The sequence below is a fragment of the Ambystoma mexicanum genome, chromosome 1q (genome assembly GCF_040938575.1).
Source record: "Ambystoma mexicanum isolate Mex_15411 chromosome 1q, UKY_AmexF1_1, whole genome shotgun sequence".
Lineage (NCBI taxonomy): Eukaryota > Metazoa > Chordata > Amphibia > Caudata > Ambystomatidae > Ambystoma > Ambystoma mexicanum.
Window position 1 is genome coordinate 1,102,837,160 of NC_090922.1, and position 19,674 is coordinate 1,102,856,833.

The 19,674-nt window shown below is 47.5% G+C and overlaps 1 protein-coding gene across 4 annotated transcripts in view; it reads right to left on the reverse strand.

Moving 5' to 3' along the window:
• Positions 1-19,674, reverse strand: part of EVI5 (ecotropic viral integration site 5) — a 2,339,304-nt gene that overhangs the window by 960,843 nt on the left and 1,358,787 nt on the right. For all 4 annotated transcript variants that reach the window (XM_069641804.1, XM_069641802.1, XM_069641803.1 and 1 more), the window contains one exon: positions 2,519-2,665. In XM_069641804.1, the coding sequence (XP_069497905.1) occupies positions 2,519-2,665 (147 nt within the window). The remainder of the gene's footprint in view (positions 1-2,518; positions 2,666-19,674) is intronic.

Here is a 19,674-nt window from a genome sequence, read left to right on the forward strand (position 1 = left end):
ACCTTAAGGCTGGTGGTGAGGAACCACACCAGAGAAACCTCTGACCACAAGTGGACAAATGAAAGACCCTTGAAGGAAGATTGAAGAAGTGAATCGAAGATTTGAATGCATTCCGAGTCGTATTTGCAGTGCTGAGGAGAAAGATCTGCAGGAAAGGCCTCTAGGCACTTAAGAACAGAATGAATCTTTTTCATAACACACTCCATACCGGAGACCAGTCTCTAAGCGTGGGGCCAGTATTCGAAACTGTTGCTCTGCATTGTCTTGCTTCCAAGACAAACTTGTTGCCCCTGAGCAATCCTCCCAGCCTGAGCAACAGAAGAGGAGATGGAAGGCCCACAACATGAGAATAAGGCTGTTGGAGTGCACTGAATTGCAGAGGATGAGGAAAGTGCAAAGACTAGTACCAACATCTGTTTTTCAGTCTTCAGTGAAGAACTTAAATATTGAGTTAAAAAAACGATTTAGCGAGACCGCTCAAGTCATGCCTCTCAGCAAGCACGAGTGCATGCAGGGGCTGACAGGTACATCCGGGCCAGACGTCACAGCCCTGTAAGGCAAGTGTGTATGCGTACATTTGCGTGATGGTTCAGACGGAATGTCTGTAGCATGGAAGGGAGGGGGACAGGGGTGCAAAGGATCAGGGGGTGCAGGTAATATTGTGTGAGTGTGAGTGTGAGTGTGTGTGTGTGTGTGTGTGTGTGTGAGTGAGTGAGGAGGTTGAGGGGGACCGTTTCTTGCAGGGAAGGGAGGGGTTTGATGAAGCAAAGAACCCCTCAGCCCCCAACCCCCTAAATCAAAGAAAACCCTGCCAGCACAAGTGTTTGTGTGGTTTGGGGCAGGAGGAGCACACTGGTCCATCCCTGCCTCCTTCAAACCCTCTCCTCCCTTGGTTTCAAGGACACTGCACTGATCTGGTGGCCTAATCAGCTGGCTGGGGGAATCTGGGGCTGGGGTGTAGGAGGGGAAGATGAAATCAGCATTCTGCATTTGAGGACCACACAAAATTTGCCAGACTTCAAAATGTGACATGATCACATGGATCCTGGTTGTTCACTGGTCACTGTGATGGTTCTGGGCAGCAAGGACTGCATGAAGTGCTCCTGCAAATTAGTTCAGAGGACTGACAAGAACCATCCAGTTAGTGGCCAAAGAAATGGCAGCAATGTAGCACACTGGTGATTCTCCGGAACAGGTTAGAATATGCACTGGTACAATGGTGGTTCTCTCAGAGAAAGGACAACAGCACATTCCGGCCTGACAAGTCCAGCGATGTGGCAAGCAGTTTGGATAGCAGAAACAATGACATTTGGCCTCCAGCAATGAAACTGGAAATACACTTCATGGATGCAGCAGATGGGGATCAAACTAGGCCCACCAGATCAAGGGGAGAGTTGCAAAGGGGGATTGCCTCTTGTTGTGGTGGAGCAAGGTTTGCCTTCAGGAGGATCACAGGTCAGGTTTCAGATCTTTCAGCATGAATCCAGAGCATTGTTTTCTTCCTCTTGGTACTTAACATCAGTTCCAGTTAGTTGAGTGACTAATGGCTCAGGGTTTCCACGGGCATGCACAACAGGGGACGCCAGCCGTCCAAACACTACCCATGAAACTATCAAACATTTGGCGGTTTTCCAATCAGTGGAGGCTAGCACATACAAAGTAATATGGATTGATGGGTCAGGCAGACGCTTATCTAGATAGAGAAGGAATGCATTCTAATAGGGAAATCGTTGTGAGTTCAAATTCATAGCTCATTTAGGTAAATATGGTTGTTCCAGCCATGAAATTAGAAGAAGAGCAACAAAGCCAGTTGTCAAGTTACAGGATTTAATCACACCAGAAAGCCATTTTAATCTTTGCACAGGGAGCTAATGGCTATTGTAGTAAAATGGCTAAACCCTGGCACAATCTTGTAAAAAGTAACCAACATGAGTTACCAACAGCTCACCTACGGACTCTACGGGGCACTTTTGCAGTTCTCCTGCCCTGCTAGCCATAAGGCCTACAAAGAAAGCACATACACATGCGAGTCACAGTCTTCAGTGAAACTTTGGAAAAAGACTCACAGTTGACTAACATAGTTCAGGAGACAAAAAGCTATCAAAAGTACCAGGGGGCTTCCAAAATTAGTTGAAGGACTTTCTGACCTAACACTACTTAAAATAAACTATTGTTTTACAGTTGGGCATTATTATAATACATGTTTACATGAAAGATGGCAAAAAGTCCAGCAAGCTGCATTAAAGAATAATGTTGAAACATTCCTTGAGGCCATAGCCCTTTCAAAAAGGATGTAAAGCTTGAAATGTATTACAGGACACACACATTAACAAGATTTACCATAGTTTTTCACTGTGACCTTTCATGTTACATGTGTTCACTTTTAGTTACTATGATGCAGTGTACAGTAGCATATGTTTCAGCATGTCCTTCACCAAAGATCAACCGTATTATTGTAAATTTAGGTGGCTTATATTTTAGAAAGCTTGCAGCCCATGATCATCTTAATGATAATTACCTTGCATTCAATCTCTGCTTGTTTGCGCTTTGTCTCACTGAGTTGCCCCAGAAGTCCTTTGTTCTGTGTACTTAGGTACTGCACCTTCCCAAGTAAAGTGCTGACCTCCTGCTCCGCCCTTCTGAGATGGTTGCTGTTGATCTGGTTCTGTAAAATATTTGAAAAACAAGACACTAAGAGGAAAATAGATAATGGAGGTGTCAAAAGGTCTCCAAGATGCTTATCACACTCATAGCATTTGAGTAACAAAATCACTTATCTGATTTTCAAGAGAAAAAAACGACTTATGCAACATTCTAACTGAAATATGATTTCCCAAAGCTAGACTAACATCTCTAAAGATGAAAATCATCAACTCTGAACGTAATGTTTTAATTGCTTAACATGTTGTTCACTAACACAGGTGCAATGTTTAGTACCAGGCAACAAAAGCATGTTTTCTGATGTATTGCTCGCCACACATTTTCTTGCAATCACTTCAGGCCACTTGGTAATACAAACCACTTAAAACTAGTAAAAATAAAAAGTGGGGTGCGCTGTTGCGCACAAGCAAAGATGGCAGCCTGAGTAACAGGCTCTGCAGCCCGGGACCTCATCTTTATTTAATACGCTGTGTAGAAGTGCCTAATACAATTAATGTAAAGTGATTAAGCCTCCGGAACTACTCAGCTCTGGCTGGTTCAAGATTGGAGGGGCTGATGTGTCAGACTCACGTCGAGGCTGAAAGTTTGTCGGAGTGCGTAGCAGTGGCTTGCGCCAGTTCAGAATATCTGCCGGAGCTTTTCACTATGTGGGGGAATGTAGTGGTGACTGCAGAGACCAATGAGGTGTCCCTAAGGGCTACGGTCCTGCAGGGATTGATGCCGGGACTGCATCGATTCAAATTTCTGGCTCTTTGACTGCCCTTCTATCTCCAACACGGCTGATACAAGTTCAGGGGCCGCTCGCCAGGCAGAGGCTGCCCATCGCAGCAGTCAAGCTTTGGGCGTTCTTTGTAGTTCTGCATCGGAACTGCTCTTTAAAATGACCTGGATCCGGCCTGGGCTGAAGCTTCTTGTACTTCAAGGGGCTCAAGGCTGTGGGGAGCTGGAGCGTGCTGCCTCCCTCTACGTGTGAGCGTGTGATGCTCCCATTGTCTCAGTCCCTCACCTGGATCCTGCCGTCCTCTGCATTGTTTTTGCTGATTCCTGGTCCCTGCACCGACGCTCCTCTTACTTTGCTGAGGACTGCTTAGGCTGGTGTGCTCGGAGGCCACTGGCCCCTGGTGAGGAGTCACGGAGCACTCTGCCGGGTGAGGGCTCCCCAACTGCTGGACAGTTACCGGTCCTGTTCATGGGCCCGGCCCAGGGTTGTGAGGTTGTCTTGCTGTGGCTCGCTCTCTTCTTTGTGTTCTGCATGCAGGCTCCTCTCCATGCTGTCTCTTATGCCAGCCTGTCAGTGCCTGGGCCCCTCTGGGCTTGGGGGCGCCTGGGCGCTGCTACGGGTACTGGCTGCGGAGGCGAGTGCTCATCGCTTGGTTGCACACTTTCACTCCCGGCGCCCAGCATTGTGAGGGGGTCCCCTCCTAATCGGGAAGACCAAGAACAGTTATTGCACCTGCTGCCACTCTTTCTGGGCCTATTCATACAGGGGATGTCCGGTGGTCGTTGCTAGGAGTGGCGGACTGATACGGGAGTGACCGCTGGGGGGTGCCTGTGGGGGACCCCCGGGGGTTGCCCAGTTAACCTTTCTTCATACTGGTCTCAGCTTTACCCTGACTGTCTGGCCATCCCCTTCCTGAGCCCACGGTTCCCCTGGATGGACAGCCAGGCTCAGGGTCTTCGCGGGGGGGGCCGCCACTCGGGGGCATTTACTTACCCTTGGTAGGATTTAGGCCGTCCTTGAGATCATAACTACCGCACTACGTGGGGCACATTGGGCCCGCCCCAGGTTACTGGTTCCTACATGTCCCCACTCCTATACACCCCTGGTTCTCCCGGGGGCATTGATCTGCGAGCATGGCCCAGGGGGGCGGTATGAAGCAAAGTTCTATTAACATGTACACTAAAGCAGCACCCAAGATACAAGGGGGCCGTGAGGGGGATGGCGGCAACCTACAAGTAAAGGAGGAGCCCACTGAATTACAGCGCATGATGGATTATATGTACAAGGGGTTCACCACTCTGCATTCCAAGTTAGATGACATGAGTGGCACCATCTGCGCAATAAAATCCTGAATGGAAAAGTCTGATGCACGTGTCACCGAGGTTGAGACCAGGGTTGGGACAACGGAAGACATCACGGCATTGAGGGCAGATGTGGCCTCACTCACAAGGCAGGTGCAGTCCATCAGTAAGAAGAATGAGGATCTGGAGTCTTGCTCATCATAGGGGTCCCTGAGAACAATCAGGACTGCCACATGGAGGACTGTTGAACAAACTTTGTTGACACTGCTGGATGGCCCTAAGCTTTCACCACATTTCGCCATCAAGCAGGCTCACCGCTCTCTAGCTCCCAAGCCCAGACATGGGGCTCTTCCGCGCCCTATCACCGCACGTGTCCTTAACTACCGGGACAAGGATGCGTTGCTCAGAGCGGCCAGGGCCAAGTGGGAGTTGATGCTGGGCTCCAGCAGGATCCATCTCTATCCTGACTTTGACGGCGGTGCAGAATGAGCGCAAGACATTCTTGATGGGGAACAAGTGTCTCAACGACTTGGGGGTGAAGAATGCCATGATGTCCCGGCCAAACCCAGAGTCGAGCATAGTGGGAAAGTATTCTTTTTTACCATACCCGAGGAGGCGGTGAAATTTCTGGAGAAAAATTAGTCCAGGTTCTCTCATGGCCGGGAGATGGTTTTTGATCTTGTTCTGTGTTCTTACTTGCGAAATGTTCAGTGAAATCGCTCTGGAATGATTCATTGTTACTATGCTGTAAATGCACTACATACTTGTTATACTACGTTACGTTCTATTGAGATGAAAGCTCAGCTGCAACTGGCGCACAGCCCCCCATGCAAGGTTGCAACTGCTGTTATCATTGGTTGATGGGCAGGTGGGCATTCACTCCTCTGATTGGGAGGGGGCTGGGGAGGTTGGGTGGGGCAAAAAGTTTAAAAGTTGCTCGGCTTGCGCTTGGTGCAACGAGATGAACCTTCTGCTGGTCCAATCAGCTTCATGGGTTATACCTTCCTGACCCTGGGTAGGCTCCTGTTGACATGTGTCCACCGACTAGATGGCGGATGAGGGCCTAATATACATGAGCTGGAATGTCAGGGGGCTGGGTAACCCTGTCAAGATGCGCAAATTGCAGCTTTATGTGGAACTACAAAGTTCGGGTGCTTTCTCTGCAGGCGACACATGCATTGGCTGGGGGGTGTGATGAGTTTGCCAGGTCATGGGGTACCCAGCGTTATTACACCACCTATTCCACCCAGAGCTGTGGGGTCATGATCCTGCTTCATAAGTCCCTCAAATTCACTCAAAGTGAAACATATAAACCCCCATGGACGCTATGTTTTGCTGTACGGTTCGTTGTTGGGGCTGGAGGTGGTCCTACTTAATGTATATAGTCCGAACATAGACAACCCTGAATTTTACTCCCAACTCGCCTCTTTACTGACCGGGTTTCCTCTTATCCCTATACTGTGGGGTGGGGACATTAACACCATAGTGGACACTAATCTGGATAGGTCTAGTTCTAGTGCACATCAGCTGTCCAGAGCAGCTAAAACCATCATAGAGGTACAGACCTCACTAAAAGTGGTTGACGCATGGAGACTGCTACACCCTCTCTCCTGTGAGTTTACCTTCTACTCGACGTTGCATGATTCGCATTCTCACATTGATAGATGGCCGTTGCCAGATGTACTTGTCGATTGTAGGGCAGGTATCAATCTTGCCTAGGACCGTCTGGGATCACTCTCCGATCACAATCTCTTTGTCGTGGGGTGAGGGACGTGGGACATGGGACGATGTGTTGGTGGAGACTGACGCCTAACACTTTGCTTGATCCGGTGTTTGAATCGGAGCTTGGTGCAGGTATCAGCGATTATTTTGAGTTCAATGCCGGAACGGTGAGTACTCAAGCCACCCTGTGGGAGGCTTTCAAAGCCTATATTCGTGGAATAGCCCAGGCGAAAGTAGCCGGGATCCTCAGATCGATCAGTAGATCCATCAATGATAGCGGGTTCCTACTTGCCCAACTTGAAGCGCAATATGCTGCCTCTCCATCCAAGTTCCTAGATGATCCCCAGGCCGCTAGACAGTATGGTGAGGGAGAACGCCCCAGCAGACTATTGGCCAGAGGGTGGTACTCTCCAAGCTCCCTCAGTTGAGAGAGCGGACGGCATACTTGCCCACTCTGCTCAGGGGGTCAACGATGAGTTTCGTTCTTTCTACGAAGGGCTATATGCAAATGATGACACTGCCTCTTTGTCAGATAGTGAATCTTTTCTTGATGGTCTCCCTCTTTTCGTGTTGTCTACAGATGCTAGACAGGCGCTTGACTGCCCAATGACTAGTGAGGATATACTGGGAGCCATCGACTCACTCTCGACAGGGAAGGCCCCTGGTTCCGATGGCCTCAACACTGATTTTTATAAGTTCTATAGGGGACGCCTTGATCCCCGGCTTTCAGCCATGTGGGATGAGGCATGTGTGGTTGGTAGACTTCCCCCCTCGCACCGCAAGGCGATTATCACTTTACTGTTGAAACCCGACAAACCAGCTACACAGTGCGGCTCATATCGAGCCCATTCCCTTATAAATTGTGATGTCAAGATCTTTGCTAAGGTGTTGGCCCTTCAGTTGGCCCCATATATGACGTTCATCATTCACCCCAATAAGGCAGGATTTATCCCGGGCTCTCCACAGTGCTCAACCTGTGACATTTCAGACATCCTGGCCCGGATTGACCCAGAGATGCAAGCGGTGGCGGCTACCTTAGATATGCAGAAGGCATTCAACTCGGTCTCCTGGCAGTTCTTGTGGGCAGTACTGGAGAAGGGTAATTACGGCCCCAGTTTCCTGTCCTGGGTGAAATTGCTTTACGCATCCCCTGTTGCAAGTGTCTGCATCGGGGACCGGTACTCCACCCAGTTTGAGATTGCCAGGGGTACCAGACAGGGTTGCCCTTTCTCGCCTCAGATATTCATGATAGCTATCGAACCACTAGCGGACAGGATTCGCCAGAGACACGCACGGAGGTTGTAAGACTTACGGGGGACCCAGAGATTATTTCGCTTTATGCAGATGATGCATTGCTCTACGTCCGTTCCCCTGAGGAGAACCTGGCACTGATAATATACGATGTTCTCCTCTTTGGTGAACTTTCCGGGTCAAAAGTTAACTGTACAAAGTCCACATTGTTCACACTGACAGAAGTCACCACAGTTCCCGAGACTTTCTTGGGTTGGCTTGATCCCAGAGATAAAATACCTGGAGGTTGTGGTGACACATTACCGGACCTCGCTATACGATCATAACTACGGGAGTTACCTCTCTTCCCTTGAGCGGAAGCCTGGTAGCTGGGCTAGACTTCCCACCACAGTGGTTGGTCGGGTGGCATTCCTCAAGATGCTGATGCTCCCACAACTTCTATATAGATTTCGGAACGTCTTACTCTGGCTGGGGTCTGAATTCTTCAAGAAACTCACTCAAGCGATCAATAGCTTTTTATGGCACTGTGGTGTGGTCCGCTTGAAATTGGACACTTTGGGCACCGCTTATGCACAAGGCAGGTTCGCTGCCCCTAATTTTGAGAGTTACTGGATAGCTACCCAGGCTCATTATGCCATGTTTTGTTTTGATCCTGGCGGATCTCATCCCATGTCAAGCTGGAGCACCTGGCGGCTGGGAACTTGGACATCCGTTCATTGTTTCTCCCCTCCTCAGTTTTGAAATTGGAATACTGGGGTCACAATGGTGGCATGGAACAGACTCTGGAGGCAGGTGGGCTCCCCCCCACCCATTTCAATATGACTTCCGCCTTTGGAACTGTCTGCCGGGAACCCCCCCACCCCCATGGATGGTTCGACTGTGCGCAAATGGTCAGTGGCTGGCTTTGGTCTCTTAAGGGATGTGTACAATATGGGATCTTTCACTGAATGGTGAGATCTGCACGATTCCCTGAGAGTGCGTCCCTCCAAATGGCTGCAGTATACAGGCCTGCGTCGGGCTATCAAGGGCAATTGGCAGGAATTCCGCTTGCTTCCCCCTGACGACTCACTATTAACTATGGTTATGGATGGTTCTTCGAAATGTAGAGGGGTAGCCAGGCTGCACGGACTCCTTCAAGAATGGGCATGCTGACCACTAGACAAACTCTGCAAAGCATGGAGTGGAGATTTGGGTATCGACATATCGACGAGATCTGGGAATGCATGTGCTCCCGCACCCAGGAGTTAGCCTTTAATTCAAGATTCCAGTTGATTCAATTCAAAGTGCTGCACAGATACCACTACACCCCAGCTAGGTTGCACCGTATGGCAGTGGAGCGGCCCTCTGAATGCCCTAGATGCAACACTGACAGTGCTGGTTATATTCATATGCTCTGGTATTGCCCTAGAATTGCTACCTTCTGGGAGGAGGTTTGTGATGTTATGTCACAGATGCTGGATTTTATTATTGCACCGACCCCAATGTCATTCTTGGTCCATGAGTTTCCCCATACTTGTCGTAACTACAGGAAGTTGGCTGGTCTCTGTATGCTACTTGCAACTCATATATTGCTATTATGGTTGCACTCTGTAGTTGCCACCTTGGTTCAATGGCTCCATGCAGATGTGAAGGAGCGATGGTCCATTATACAACCTGCCACGAATAGGCCTAGGAACATTTGGGCCACCTTTCAAACTTATTTACACTCCAGGACTGCTGTTGATGTCGGAGGCATCGATGCTCTGCCAACACCTGATTATTAACACGGTCAGTACACCCTAAATTGTTTCCTGTCTAAAGTCTCCTGTTGTGAAATAGGCAAGTTTTATTGTATGACCCTGCATGGTCACAATGGCTGACTTCATGTTGTCGATGGGGTGAATGTTGTGTACATGTAAGCCTGACGCTCCTTGTTGCAATGTCAAGCATGTTAAACAAAGGTTTAAATTTTAAAAAATGAAAAAAATTCTAAGTGGATGTGAGACACAGAATGGTTACAATAGACTATGGTGAATTTTGTTTGGCTCAAAAGCTTCACATCTTGTCTGCAGATATGGTTCAAGTAGAAAATGGGTGGTCGGAGAGAGTTAGTAAGGGAAAGAGGCATGGACTGAAATACTTAACATTGTGAGCTCTAGCTTGATGCCAGGTGGGTTCACCTGTGTAGCATTCCTCTGCACTATGCTCAAAGTTGTCTGGTCTCAATTGCAGACCTATTTTAACAGTTCAGTTTTCAGATGTTTACTGGATTCTATGTGCAACCGCTGATCAGAAATTTGCTAGAATGCATGTAGCGCAGCACAGGGTTTTGTGGATAGTATGGGTCTTTGTGTCGTTAGACATTGTGCACGCTACATAGCGCTCTAGAACTGATGCTAGATTCCAGTGGGAGTTCCTGGAGGACTTGGTGTCGGGCTGACAAGAATACATTTCTTCAGGTTGAGTCACAACAAAACTGGCTAGTTTTGCTGTCTGTGTAGCCTGTCATTGAGCCTTTTACAGATCCTTTAAGTATCATTCAGTAATTTAAAAGCACCGTCACAAAATATCCATCACTCCAAAAAAGCTTACTTTGTAACAATGTAGGCTCTTCTCCAATGATAAGTGTGTGCACAGCGGGGAGTTACAGGCAGATTTGTCACCTATTTCAAGAGGCCTCACCTCTTGGGATAGAACTGGATGAGTGTAAAAATGTGTCAGCCGGTGGAAGAAAAGCTTCCTGTCCAGAATGCCACCCAGAAGAAGTGTCTACATTTTGGTTAAATTCAGAAAGAAACATGTCCTTCATCCAGAAGCATTTTTCTTAGGCAATTAGAAATGTTTGCCTGACTCACAAGAATCATCCATCGATGTGGATCTCGGTATCACTGGTAGATTGTAAAAATTCTATATGGCATTGCTCCATAAGCTGTGCTATGGTTGCACATAATAATTGAACAGCTATAGATATCAAGAGCGCCTCAGCATCCCCTAACCACACCCCCAATCCCGCAAGTCATTTCACATGATAATGCATGTGCAAAAGATTCCAATCAGCCCAATGTAACTGGCTAACATCGGAGGAAAGACTGGATTCACTATAAATACAGACAAATACTTCTATTAACTTTTCAAGCCTTGTTCAGTTGATTTTGGGAACTACCATTGCAAAGGCTGCAGAGACGGCCAAGAGGAACAGTACTGCATGAGGACCTTACTTTAGGGTAGTAAAAGTATCTCATTGTTATATAATAATCTGAAGGTAGACCGTCTATTTTGAACAATTCCCATTCCAGAATTTCGTTTGGGTAATAGAAGTTTGAGATAAGTGGGTACTTAAAAGAGTGGCCTAGGGGTCTGCCACTGGTATCTTCTAAAGGTATACCAATGGCAGACAGGTATCTTCTACAGGTGATGTTGGCATGCCTCATGGGAACTCACGACTTGTGGGATGAGGTCATTAGGTTTGTATTTTCAGTCACTAGTGCTGAGAAGAATTTATTATATGGAGGAATCTGTCCAATGTTCATTCGCCAATTTAGATGCTTCAATTTTAAAGAGCTGACTTTGAAACATGGTCTGTTTTAATATGGTTCTAGTCTGTAAACAAAACCTGTATGCTGTAAGGTGGGTTAATAGCTGCTATGTGCTATAGGTGGAAGTGGTTTAAATGGGAATCTACGATTTGTTTAATTTTAGAGTCAAATAATAGGAGAACTACGTAAAGTTGAAGGGCTATAACTGAGTATTTTTAGCACCTTTCGGATCAGACAGCTCTTGAAATGTGCTAAGATATTTTGTTTTATTAGAGGTTTTACTGATGCTATTAGAATAATTTAACTTAGCGACAGATGGAAGAAATGTTCCTTCAAACACAGAGCCCGATCTATTCAAGTGTGCGAGCTCTGTGTTGTACATTTATTGATAATTTTGTTCTATTCGTGCATTGTCTTTTCTTCTGAGATGTTAAACCTCAATAGTATGTTATCTCTTATGTGGCACTTCTATAAGAATCTCTGGGTTTGGACTGCTAGGATGAGTGATACAAACAACTTTTTAGTAATGATAGTATGGCTTGCTCGCTATTTTAAGTTGTCTGTCTAAGATGAGGACATGTGTTACCTTGCTATGGTGGGAGCAGTACTTCTTTGTGAGTGAAAGTGTTAAGATGGATTTCTAGAATTCAGATTTTAGGAGGTCACCCTAGTTTTGATGAACAGGGAGCTCTCCGAGGTTACCCAAAACCCAATCAAGGTACGTGGATGAGTGTTCAAGGTTAAGTCTCAGGAGGGTGTGAGTGTGGTCAGGGGCCCTCATGGAGTCCACACAGTATGGCACTCAATTTAGACAGTTGTTTATAAAAATGCAGTTATTTATTTTAGGCCTTTCAAACACAATGAAAAGTTAAACTAGCAGGTAGTATTATCACACAACACTCTAAAACACAAATATATACAATCACCATTACGATAATTAGACATCAAATAACTTAATCAAGCAATACAAGTAAGTAATGTAGATGCATGAAATGAGAACCAGTCACAGGTGCAATATCCTAACTTTAGAAGTACAAACCCTAAGATGAACGGGGCCTTGGACTTTGTGACTTTTTCAGCACAACACAATGTTTCTCACAAGTAAGTATTCTCTATAGAAAGGATATAATGGTCTTGTGGTAGATCGGTAAGTCTTCCCCTTTCTTACAGACCAAAGAGTAACCCACAGGAATGATACCCGATCCAGGTTTGATGACCAAATGTAAGTGGAATGGAGATAGGAAACAGGTCTTATTCCCAATGATATACTATGGAGGACTGGGGGTAGAGGGGGTGTAAGGGACAGGACGACATACTGACACTTACCCCGCTGACTCCGATTTTCCCTGGCGTCATTGTGGATCGTCTGGGCATTGCTGGGGGCTTGATCTTTCACCCTTTGTTCCGGTGAGAGGTTCCCAGGATTCTTCTGGTCGGGCACACATGCAAGATGCAATCCTTGTCCGCAAAGAAATACAGATTCCAACAATGCAAGCCACCTTAGGACACTTCACATGATGGAGGAAGGCAAGTTCCTGCGATGATCACCATTTGCAGGTGAAGACAGGCATCCTTCCAATCGCGTTGACAGCAGCTGCTCCAAGGACAGGTTCCCTTGAAGATAGGAAGTTGGAATTCGGGGAGAAGGTGACATGTGGCACCACCTGGCGACTACCAAAGTTCCGGATTCGAATGTGGAACGGTAACTCTTCTGGCGAGGTAGCCCACGAGAGAGCTGGTCAGTCCACCAAGCAGTGTAGTGCATTGACAATTCCAAAGGCTGTGAAGGGATGCATCCGCAAGGAAGCATCGAGACTAGTGTGTCCCACTAGTCTAAAGGCTGAAGCACTGCTCAGTGTCTTCGGAGATCAGGCAGAGGAGCAGGGCTTCACTGGGCCGGACAATGGAGGGGATGTTGGGCCACTTCAGGAGTCGTCTTCGGGTCCTGAAGGAGTCTGCTCTTCTTCAAATGATTCTTGGCTCCAACATAGATTTGAAAAACAGCTGCAGATGTCCTTGGACTAAACAGTACCAGCTCCCTTGCACACTTTGGCTTACTGGTACAATTCAACATTTCAGGCATGGGCATCAACCTTCTCGTAGTTCAATCACTTCCTTAGGCTTCGTCCGCCTTGTCATAAATACAGTTTCACTTTTGACCATTACTTTTCCACAATTCAACACAGGCTTCCCTCTGCCGGGCTCAAGCCTGCCTCTCTTTTCACATTCACTTTCTCACAGTTCTGCACAGGTTTCTCTCTGCCAGACTCGAGCCTGTCTTTCTCTTCGTGGGGGGTTCCCTTCCCGACATTCTGTCCTATGTGTCTTTTCACAGGCGTAGACTTCCAAAACTGCAAGGATCTTACGTAGACCTCTGCATGACCACTTCAACCTCTCTTTAAACAATTCTACAATCCACAATCTTCCTCATATTGCCATATCAATGCCTTTTGGTACTTGTAGTTTCTTATTCTCTTTAGTTTGACTTCTTAGCCTCGTTCAAGGTTCATAAACTTTGCACTCTTGGCATTTTCAGAGTTCACATACTTTGCTTTTCACGTATTCAACTTTCTTTCGGGGTCGCAGTTACTTTCTTGCCTTTGGTTTCCAATGTAATACACTTCAACTTTCACTAAGACTTTACAATGTGTGATTTCGCTTCGTCGGACCACTCTGTTACGTTGTATCCATTACTTTTACAAATCAGCAATTGTCCTTTCCACTACGCGTTTTATCCGCGCACACGCAACCTTCAACTTGAGTTATAGTTACTTCCGCTGCTAACACAAACTGGGATTTTGTTGCCTTCAATAACTCATTGGTCTTCTTTCATCAACGCTTTTCATGCAGCAGTCAAGGCTGTTACGAACGCCTCCTCCCCAACTCCGCCGTTCACCCGGGAAGGTTGCGGCCGCTTCCAAGCACCTTGAAGGTTTCTTTATTACATTCAATCGGTTTCAGTCTTTCAATGCTTACGGCTTCCCGAAAGTGTGGAAATCTCGCCTGGCTCCCTCTCTCGATCTTCGCAACTGCCGATCAGCCCCATGCCCTTCAAACTTCCATAGCCCCGAAAGAGCTATTCCTTCTCAGACCCAGCGTCGCTCAGAGTGTGCCTTTCCGTGCCATCTTTAATCCTGACACAGAGTGTTAAAAAGTGGCAGGTGTGTATAGTTAGGATTACGTGCCTGACTCTGCCTGGCCTCATTACAGGGACAGAGCCATTGCAAGCCAGTAGAGGTAATCTTTCTGGCCTCATTCCTCATCTTGCTCGGCTCAGTAGTGTTGTCAATGTAAAGTGGAGAGGAACTATGAGAGCTGTAGTTTCCCATAAAATAAGTAGGGATAGGGGTTTGATGGGCTGTGTAAAAAGGGGGATACCATGTCTCCCCATCGGGTGCTTCTCTCCCACTCAACCCCCCTAACAGGTGATGCACCCTCGTTTGTCCAAACCCAGGGTCGGGATACAAAAGCGATGGCCTTTCCTTGGCCACCCGAGTACAGGATCCACAGGGACTAGGTTGTGAAACACCCTCTGGTTTTAGCACAGCGCTCGCTCTGAGGCCTACGGGCACGTGGCAATTTACAAATAAAAAATAATAATATAAAAACACAAGACTTCAAAAGGGAAACAGTTTCCCAGTATTCATAGTCTGAACGACTGATCAATTTATTTTTGTTTTTTTGTTTATCATTTGTATCACGCGCCAAACCCTGAGGTAACTGGGAGCTTGAAAAACTTAAAAGGTTTACACACATAGACAGGCATACAGGTTACCATCAACATAAGGACACTGGTTACAGGTGGGTTAAAATGTGAGATACAGGTGATAAAGTACAATAGTGAACAACACAGGAGGCTGAGCCGAAGCATAGATGGTAAACGGCTAGCCTAGTGAATACATCTTACTGAGGAGGCTTGTTGCTCAGCCAGTTTTTTATACTGGCTTTAAAAGTGAGGAAGGAAGGTTCCTGTCTGAGGGGGATGGGGATAGAGTTCCAACGTTTGGCAGCATGAACTGGGAAACTGGCTCCTCCAGCTGTTTTTAGATTCGATCTTGGAACCACTAAGTTGTAGGAATGAGATGATCTCGTAGTGCGTGTGGGTTGGTGTAAGCAAATATTGTCTGCCAGGTATTTCGGGGATGAATTTCCCGATAACAAGTGAGCAAAAGGTTAGAAAAGTAACACTGAAGCATTCACTTCAAAAAGTCAAGACAGGATCAAAAACAGAGCAAAAAGAATGGGGTTCCATAGTTCCGAACAGGCACAATCTCCTTAGAACGAGCCGAATGACAAGGATCACTAACAAATAAAGGAGGTTGAATGTCCACTCGACCGTCGGGGCATCCCCAGAGCTCCCCGGTGAGGAAATTCCCTGGAGAACAAAAATTCACACTACCAGCTCCCCAAAAGGAGAAGATCTGCTCCAGAACTTCCTGGTGCATCTCCCATCCACTGTGACATTCTCTCTTCAGGCCAGATGGGCTTCCATCAGAGAGAATCCATTCTTCAGAGCGCAGAACCACAGTTGCATTGCTTCTCTGCACAGGGGCAAGGACCCCACACCACCTCAATTGTTGAGGTAGTCATGACCACTGTGTTGTCAGTGTCAGACACCTAACGGTGTTCTCCCGATTAGACCGCGGGAATCCCTTATACAGGTGGGCAGGGAAGGACTGGCGCTCTCAGATCCCAACCCTGGCGGTGGACAAGAGAGTGAGGATCACCTGGGTATGGGAGCCAGAGGTTATGCTCGGGGGAATACCCCAGGTGAGACACGGTATTACACCGGCGAAGTAGACTAGGAGGAGGAAGTCCCTGAGGCTTTTATAGGCTGTTCCAAATCAACCTCTCTTCCACCAAATGAACCTCCCTTACCAAAAACCAACCCCAACCCTGTTGCAGCGAGAAACAACATCTCCCAGAATCCCTATCTTTTGGTTGCCTAACCAAATACTCTCAGTCATTCTTCTCTCCGTCCCATTTCCCGGACTCCCTATCTGCTTTAACCAAACGTCACCGTTTCCACAATCCCCCCCTATTCACTTCATCACAGTAATCCCAGTCCTTCCCACGACAAACCTTCAAACTATTATTTTACAGATTTTTCCAATTAATTTCACAAACCCTACAAGTCTCACCCTTCCGAGTTTACCAACCCCCCTAGGATGAGGGTTAACGAAGTAAGAGGTTGAAAGAATCCCCAGGGGAATATAATTCCTCATGAAAGCCTGCCAGGGTGTCCCAGTTCTGAAGCAAGACGGACCAACTCCAGAACCATATACCTGACATGTCCCATCACAATGATCAGGCAGAGTCAGGCGACTGCTGATAACTACACACCTGACTGTCCTTTCTCTTCCGCCTAGGGATAAAAGGTGAAGCGCAAGAAAGCATGAGGAAGCAGCCATTCCAGGACAGGCAGTTCAAACTGAGGAGAAATGCATCGAGACCTGAAAGGACGTCAAGGAGGGAGTTGCCCTTGCCCTTTTCCACACAGACCCGCAAAGCTTCCAATGAAAGGAATATAAGACCGGGAATCGCAGCTGGCACGTGGTGTGACGGATGTCAGCGGTACATGGCACCCTCCCGCACTGATAGCCATGGCTGGAAGATGTGGTTGCCATTGTGGTACTGTCCTTGACTCCAGCAGCAAAGGAACCACCAATGAGTTCAGCATAGCTGGTGAGTCGGAAGAACCTAATAGTCGACTGGGCTGTGTTAGGCTCAAGGTTGCAGTGGTGACATTAAGAAGATAAATAGACAAGTGGTCTTTTGTGAATAAACTTGGTACAAGAGATAGAGTGGTCCGGTGCCACGTGGGCACTCAGTCGAAGGTCTCTGGCTTGTACCCCTTTCCTGAACACAGAGACTGTTGAACATTGTGAGTAAAAAAAACTACAAGTACCAAGAGGCCACAGGGAAGGCCGGTTTAAGGTGTTAAGGTGGTCATACAAGGGTCAAGCCAAATCCCTTGTACAATCGATAGCCCTTGACACATTACAGAAATGTTGATATTGTGAAACAGGCGTTTGCGCCCAGCTGAGGGGGAAGGCGTGCGAAAAATTATGGTATGAAGCCTGTGCTTGCCGTAGGCTAACCGAGTGACCCAGCGAGACGAGATCGCCCTTCGGAAGTCTCGGTCTAAAGATTGGCCAGTGCTTTGAAGGTCTGAGCCCGGATGAGGGGGACCTCACTTAACCGAAGGGGTTGTTTAAAAAGACAGACTATTTGCCATGAAAGGGCCTTCTCATTCAAGAGTGATGCCTGAACAACGCACTTGTGGCCACAGACCTGCCCACACGGTCAACTGTGCCCAGTCCTGATTGCACAATCTACTGTAAACCATCCCTGCCATCTGTTACCATAGACCAGAAACAGTCTCTAATCTCCCCCTCACAGATATGCTAGGTCGCATGTGCCACATCGGTTCATCTGCAGAAACAGAATTTCATCAAGGTGCAAGAAGCATTTACGGCGCGAAGGGCAAGGCTGCCTGACGCAAACACCTTCCCCGAAGAGTCCAGTCTCTTACTTTCCCAGTTAGGTGGAAGAGGGGGCAATGTGGAAGACTTCACACCAGCAGTCGCAAACTGCACCACCAAGCTCTCCGGGGAGGCATGAGTGGACAGAAAAACCAGGTCAGAGAGAGAGCAGGACAATGCTTCCAGGCAACTGCCAATGAAGAAGCGGTCTTCTCCCATACTTCCAGTACAGGGTTTTTACTGCCACATTGAAGTGTAGTAGTGCCTCCTTCCAGGAACCCTAGTCCACAATGTCCGTTAATTTGAACTGAATTTTCGGCCTGAATGGGGCTGAGAGCCTAAGGGTATTGGCAGCCACCTTTGCCATCAGCCTCTGAAAGGGTGCCTCAGGCTTACCAGAGGTAAGGGCTGGAAGAAAATCCAGCTCAGGGGCAGTGTGTAGGCCACTGGCCTGTTGGAGGTCTGAGGCAGCCTGTAGAGGTCTCCACCCTCTTAATAGAATTCCTTGGTGGAAGTCTCTCTCTTCTCTGAAGACCAAGGGTTCAAACCCAAAAGGTACTTGGTCCCCCTCCTCGCTGTAGATGTCAGGCATCTTGGAAATGTAGGGTTTAGAGTTAAGAGGAGCATATTGCTGAGGTTCTTTGCAGCCTGCAGCGCTGTCAAGGACAAAGTCGGGGTGGCGCTGAGATCTCAACTCCGAAATGCGTTGTCTGTAGCAGGTGAAGCTCTTCCCTCTCCTTGGCCAGGTCCGAGCCAGTAGGCGTGCGGGAGTGGTACACAGCAGGTACCCTGCCAGTCACAGATGACAAGTCGGTGACAGAGCCGTCATCCTGTCCTGACGGTGCCTGCCGGTTACGGAGCCGAAGGCACAGTGTCCAAAGCCAGCTGTGCTTTGGAGAAGATGTCAGACATCTTTTGGCGAAATCATTCCCATTCCCCTGGGATGGAGGATTGGTTAGGAAAATTATCTTATCCTGCTCCAGTGCACCTCTGGATCGACTGGCTCTTCTTTTTGGAAGAGGAGGAAGAATGACGATGCAAAGATCCACCTGGAGAGCGAGATCTCTAAGATTGCTTCCAATTCTTCTTTTCCTTTTCGTTATGCAGACAAATGGCTATGCGCTGAATAACCTCAAACGAGACAGCACATCACCACCCTTTGGTCTGGTTGACGAAGGTAAAAAGATTTGCCGCCCATTCCTGGAGGGCCTTCTGGTGCATGGACTGACATGAACCAGACTCCTGGGTGTCTTTCTCCTTGCCCAAGCAGTATAAACAAATCCAGTGGGTATCCAAAATCAGTATTTATTTATTTTTAAACAATTCTATTTAGTTTAATAAAAAAACACAACAACCAAAAGAAACCAAACAGTGAATATCAGTTATAGCTTCCAAATGTCATGTACAGTATCATATTATATCCACCGCTGTCTCATTACCCTCCCCCATCCCAAGCTTCCTCCCCCCTCACCTCCTTTCACCACCCTATCTTGGGGTACCATCCTCCCCTCACCCTCCGAGGAATCTTCGTCATCATGGCTGGTCCAGGTCGACTCAGACAAGGTAGCTACCAAGTGTCTCTTATTCTCCCCCTCTGTTGGCTGCCTCACTCCACACCACTGTTTCTGCGTCCAGCCATTTCTGAAGGTCATGCCACCACGCTTCCACCCTTGGTCTATTTCTTGCTTTCCAGCCCATGGCTATTCTGCGCTTGGCCAGTATAAAAGTCAAGTCTTTGAATTTGCTTACATGTGCCAGCTTGCGCGGTCTGTGCGCAATTCGCTATATGCCTCATGCAATTTCTATATCCTAGTCCACCATAAATATTATCACTAGAAATCAGCAACTCTACTCATGGTCAATGCAAAGTATGTATCTGAGAAACCCAAAGTTCACTTATCCAGCCTACCCTCCGTCTGGTCATCTGTGCCTACTGGGCAATTCCATGCGTCCAACCATTCTATTGCCTCCTCCGGGGTTTCAAAAGAATGAGCCTCGCTGTTATGTAGCACTTTCAG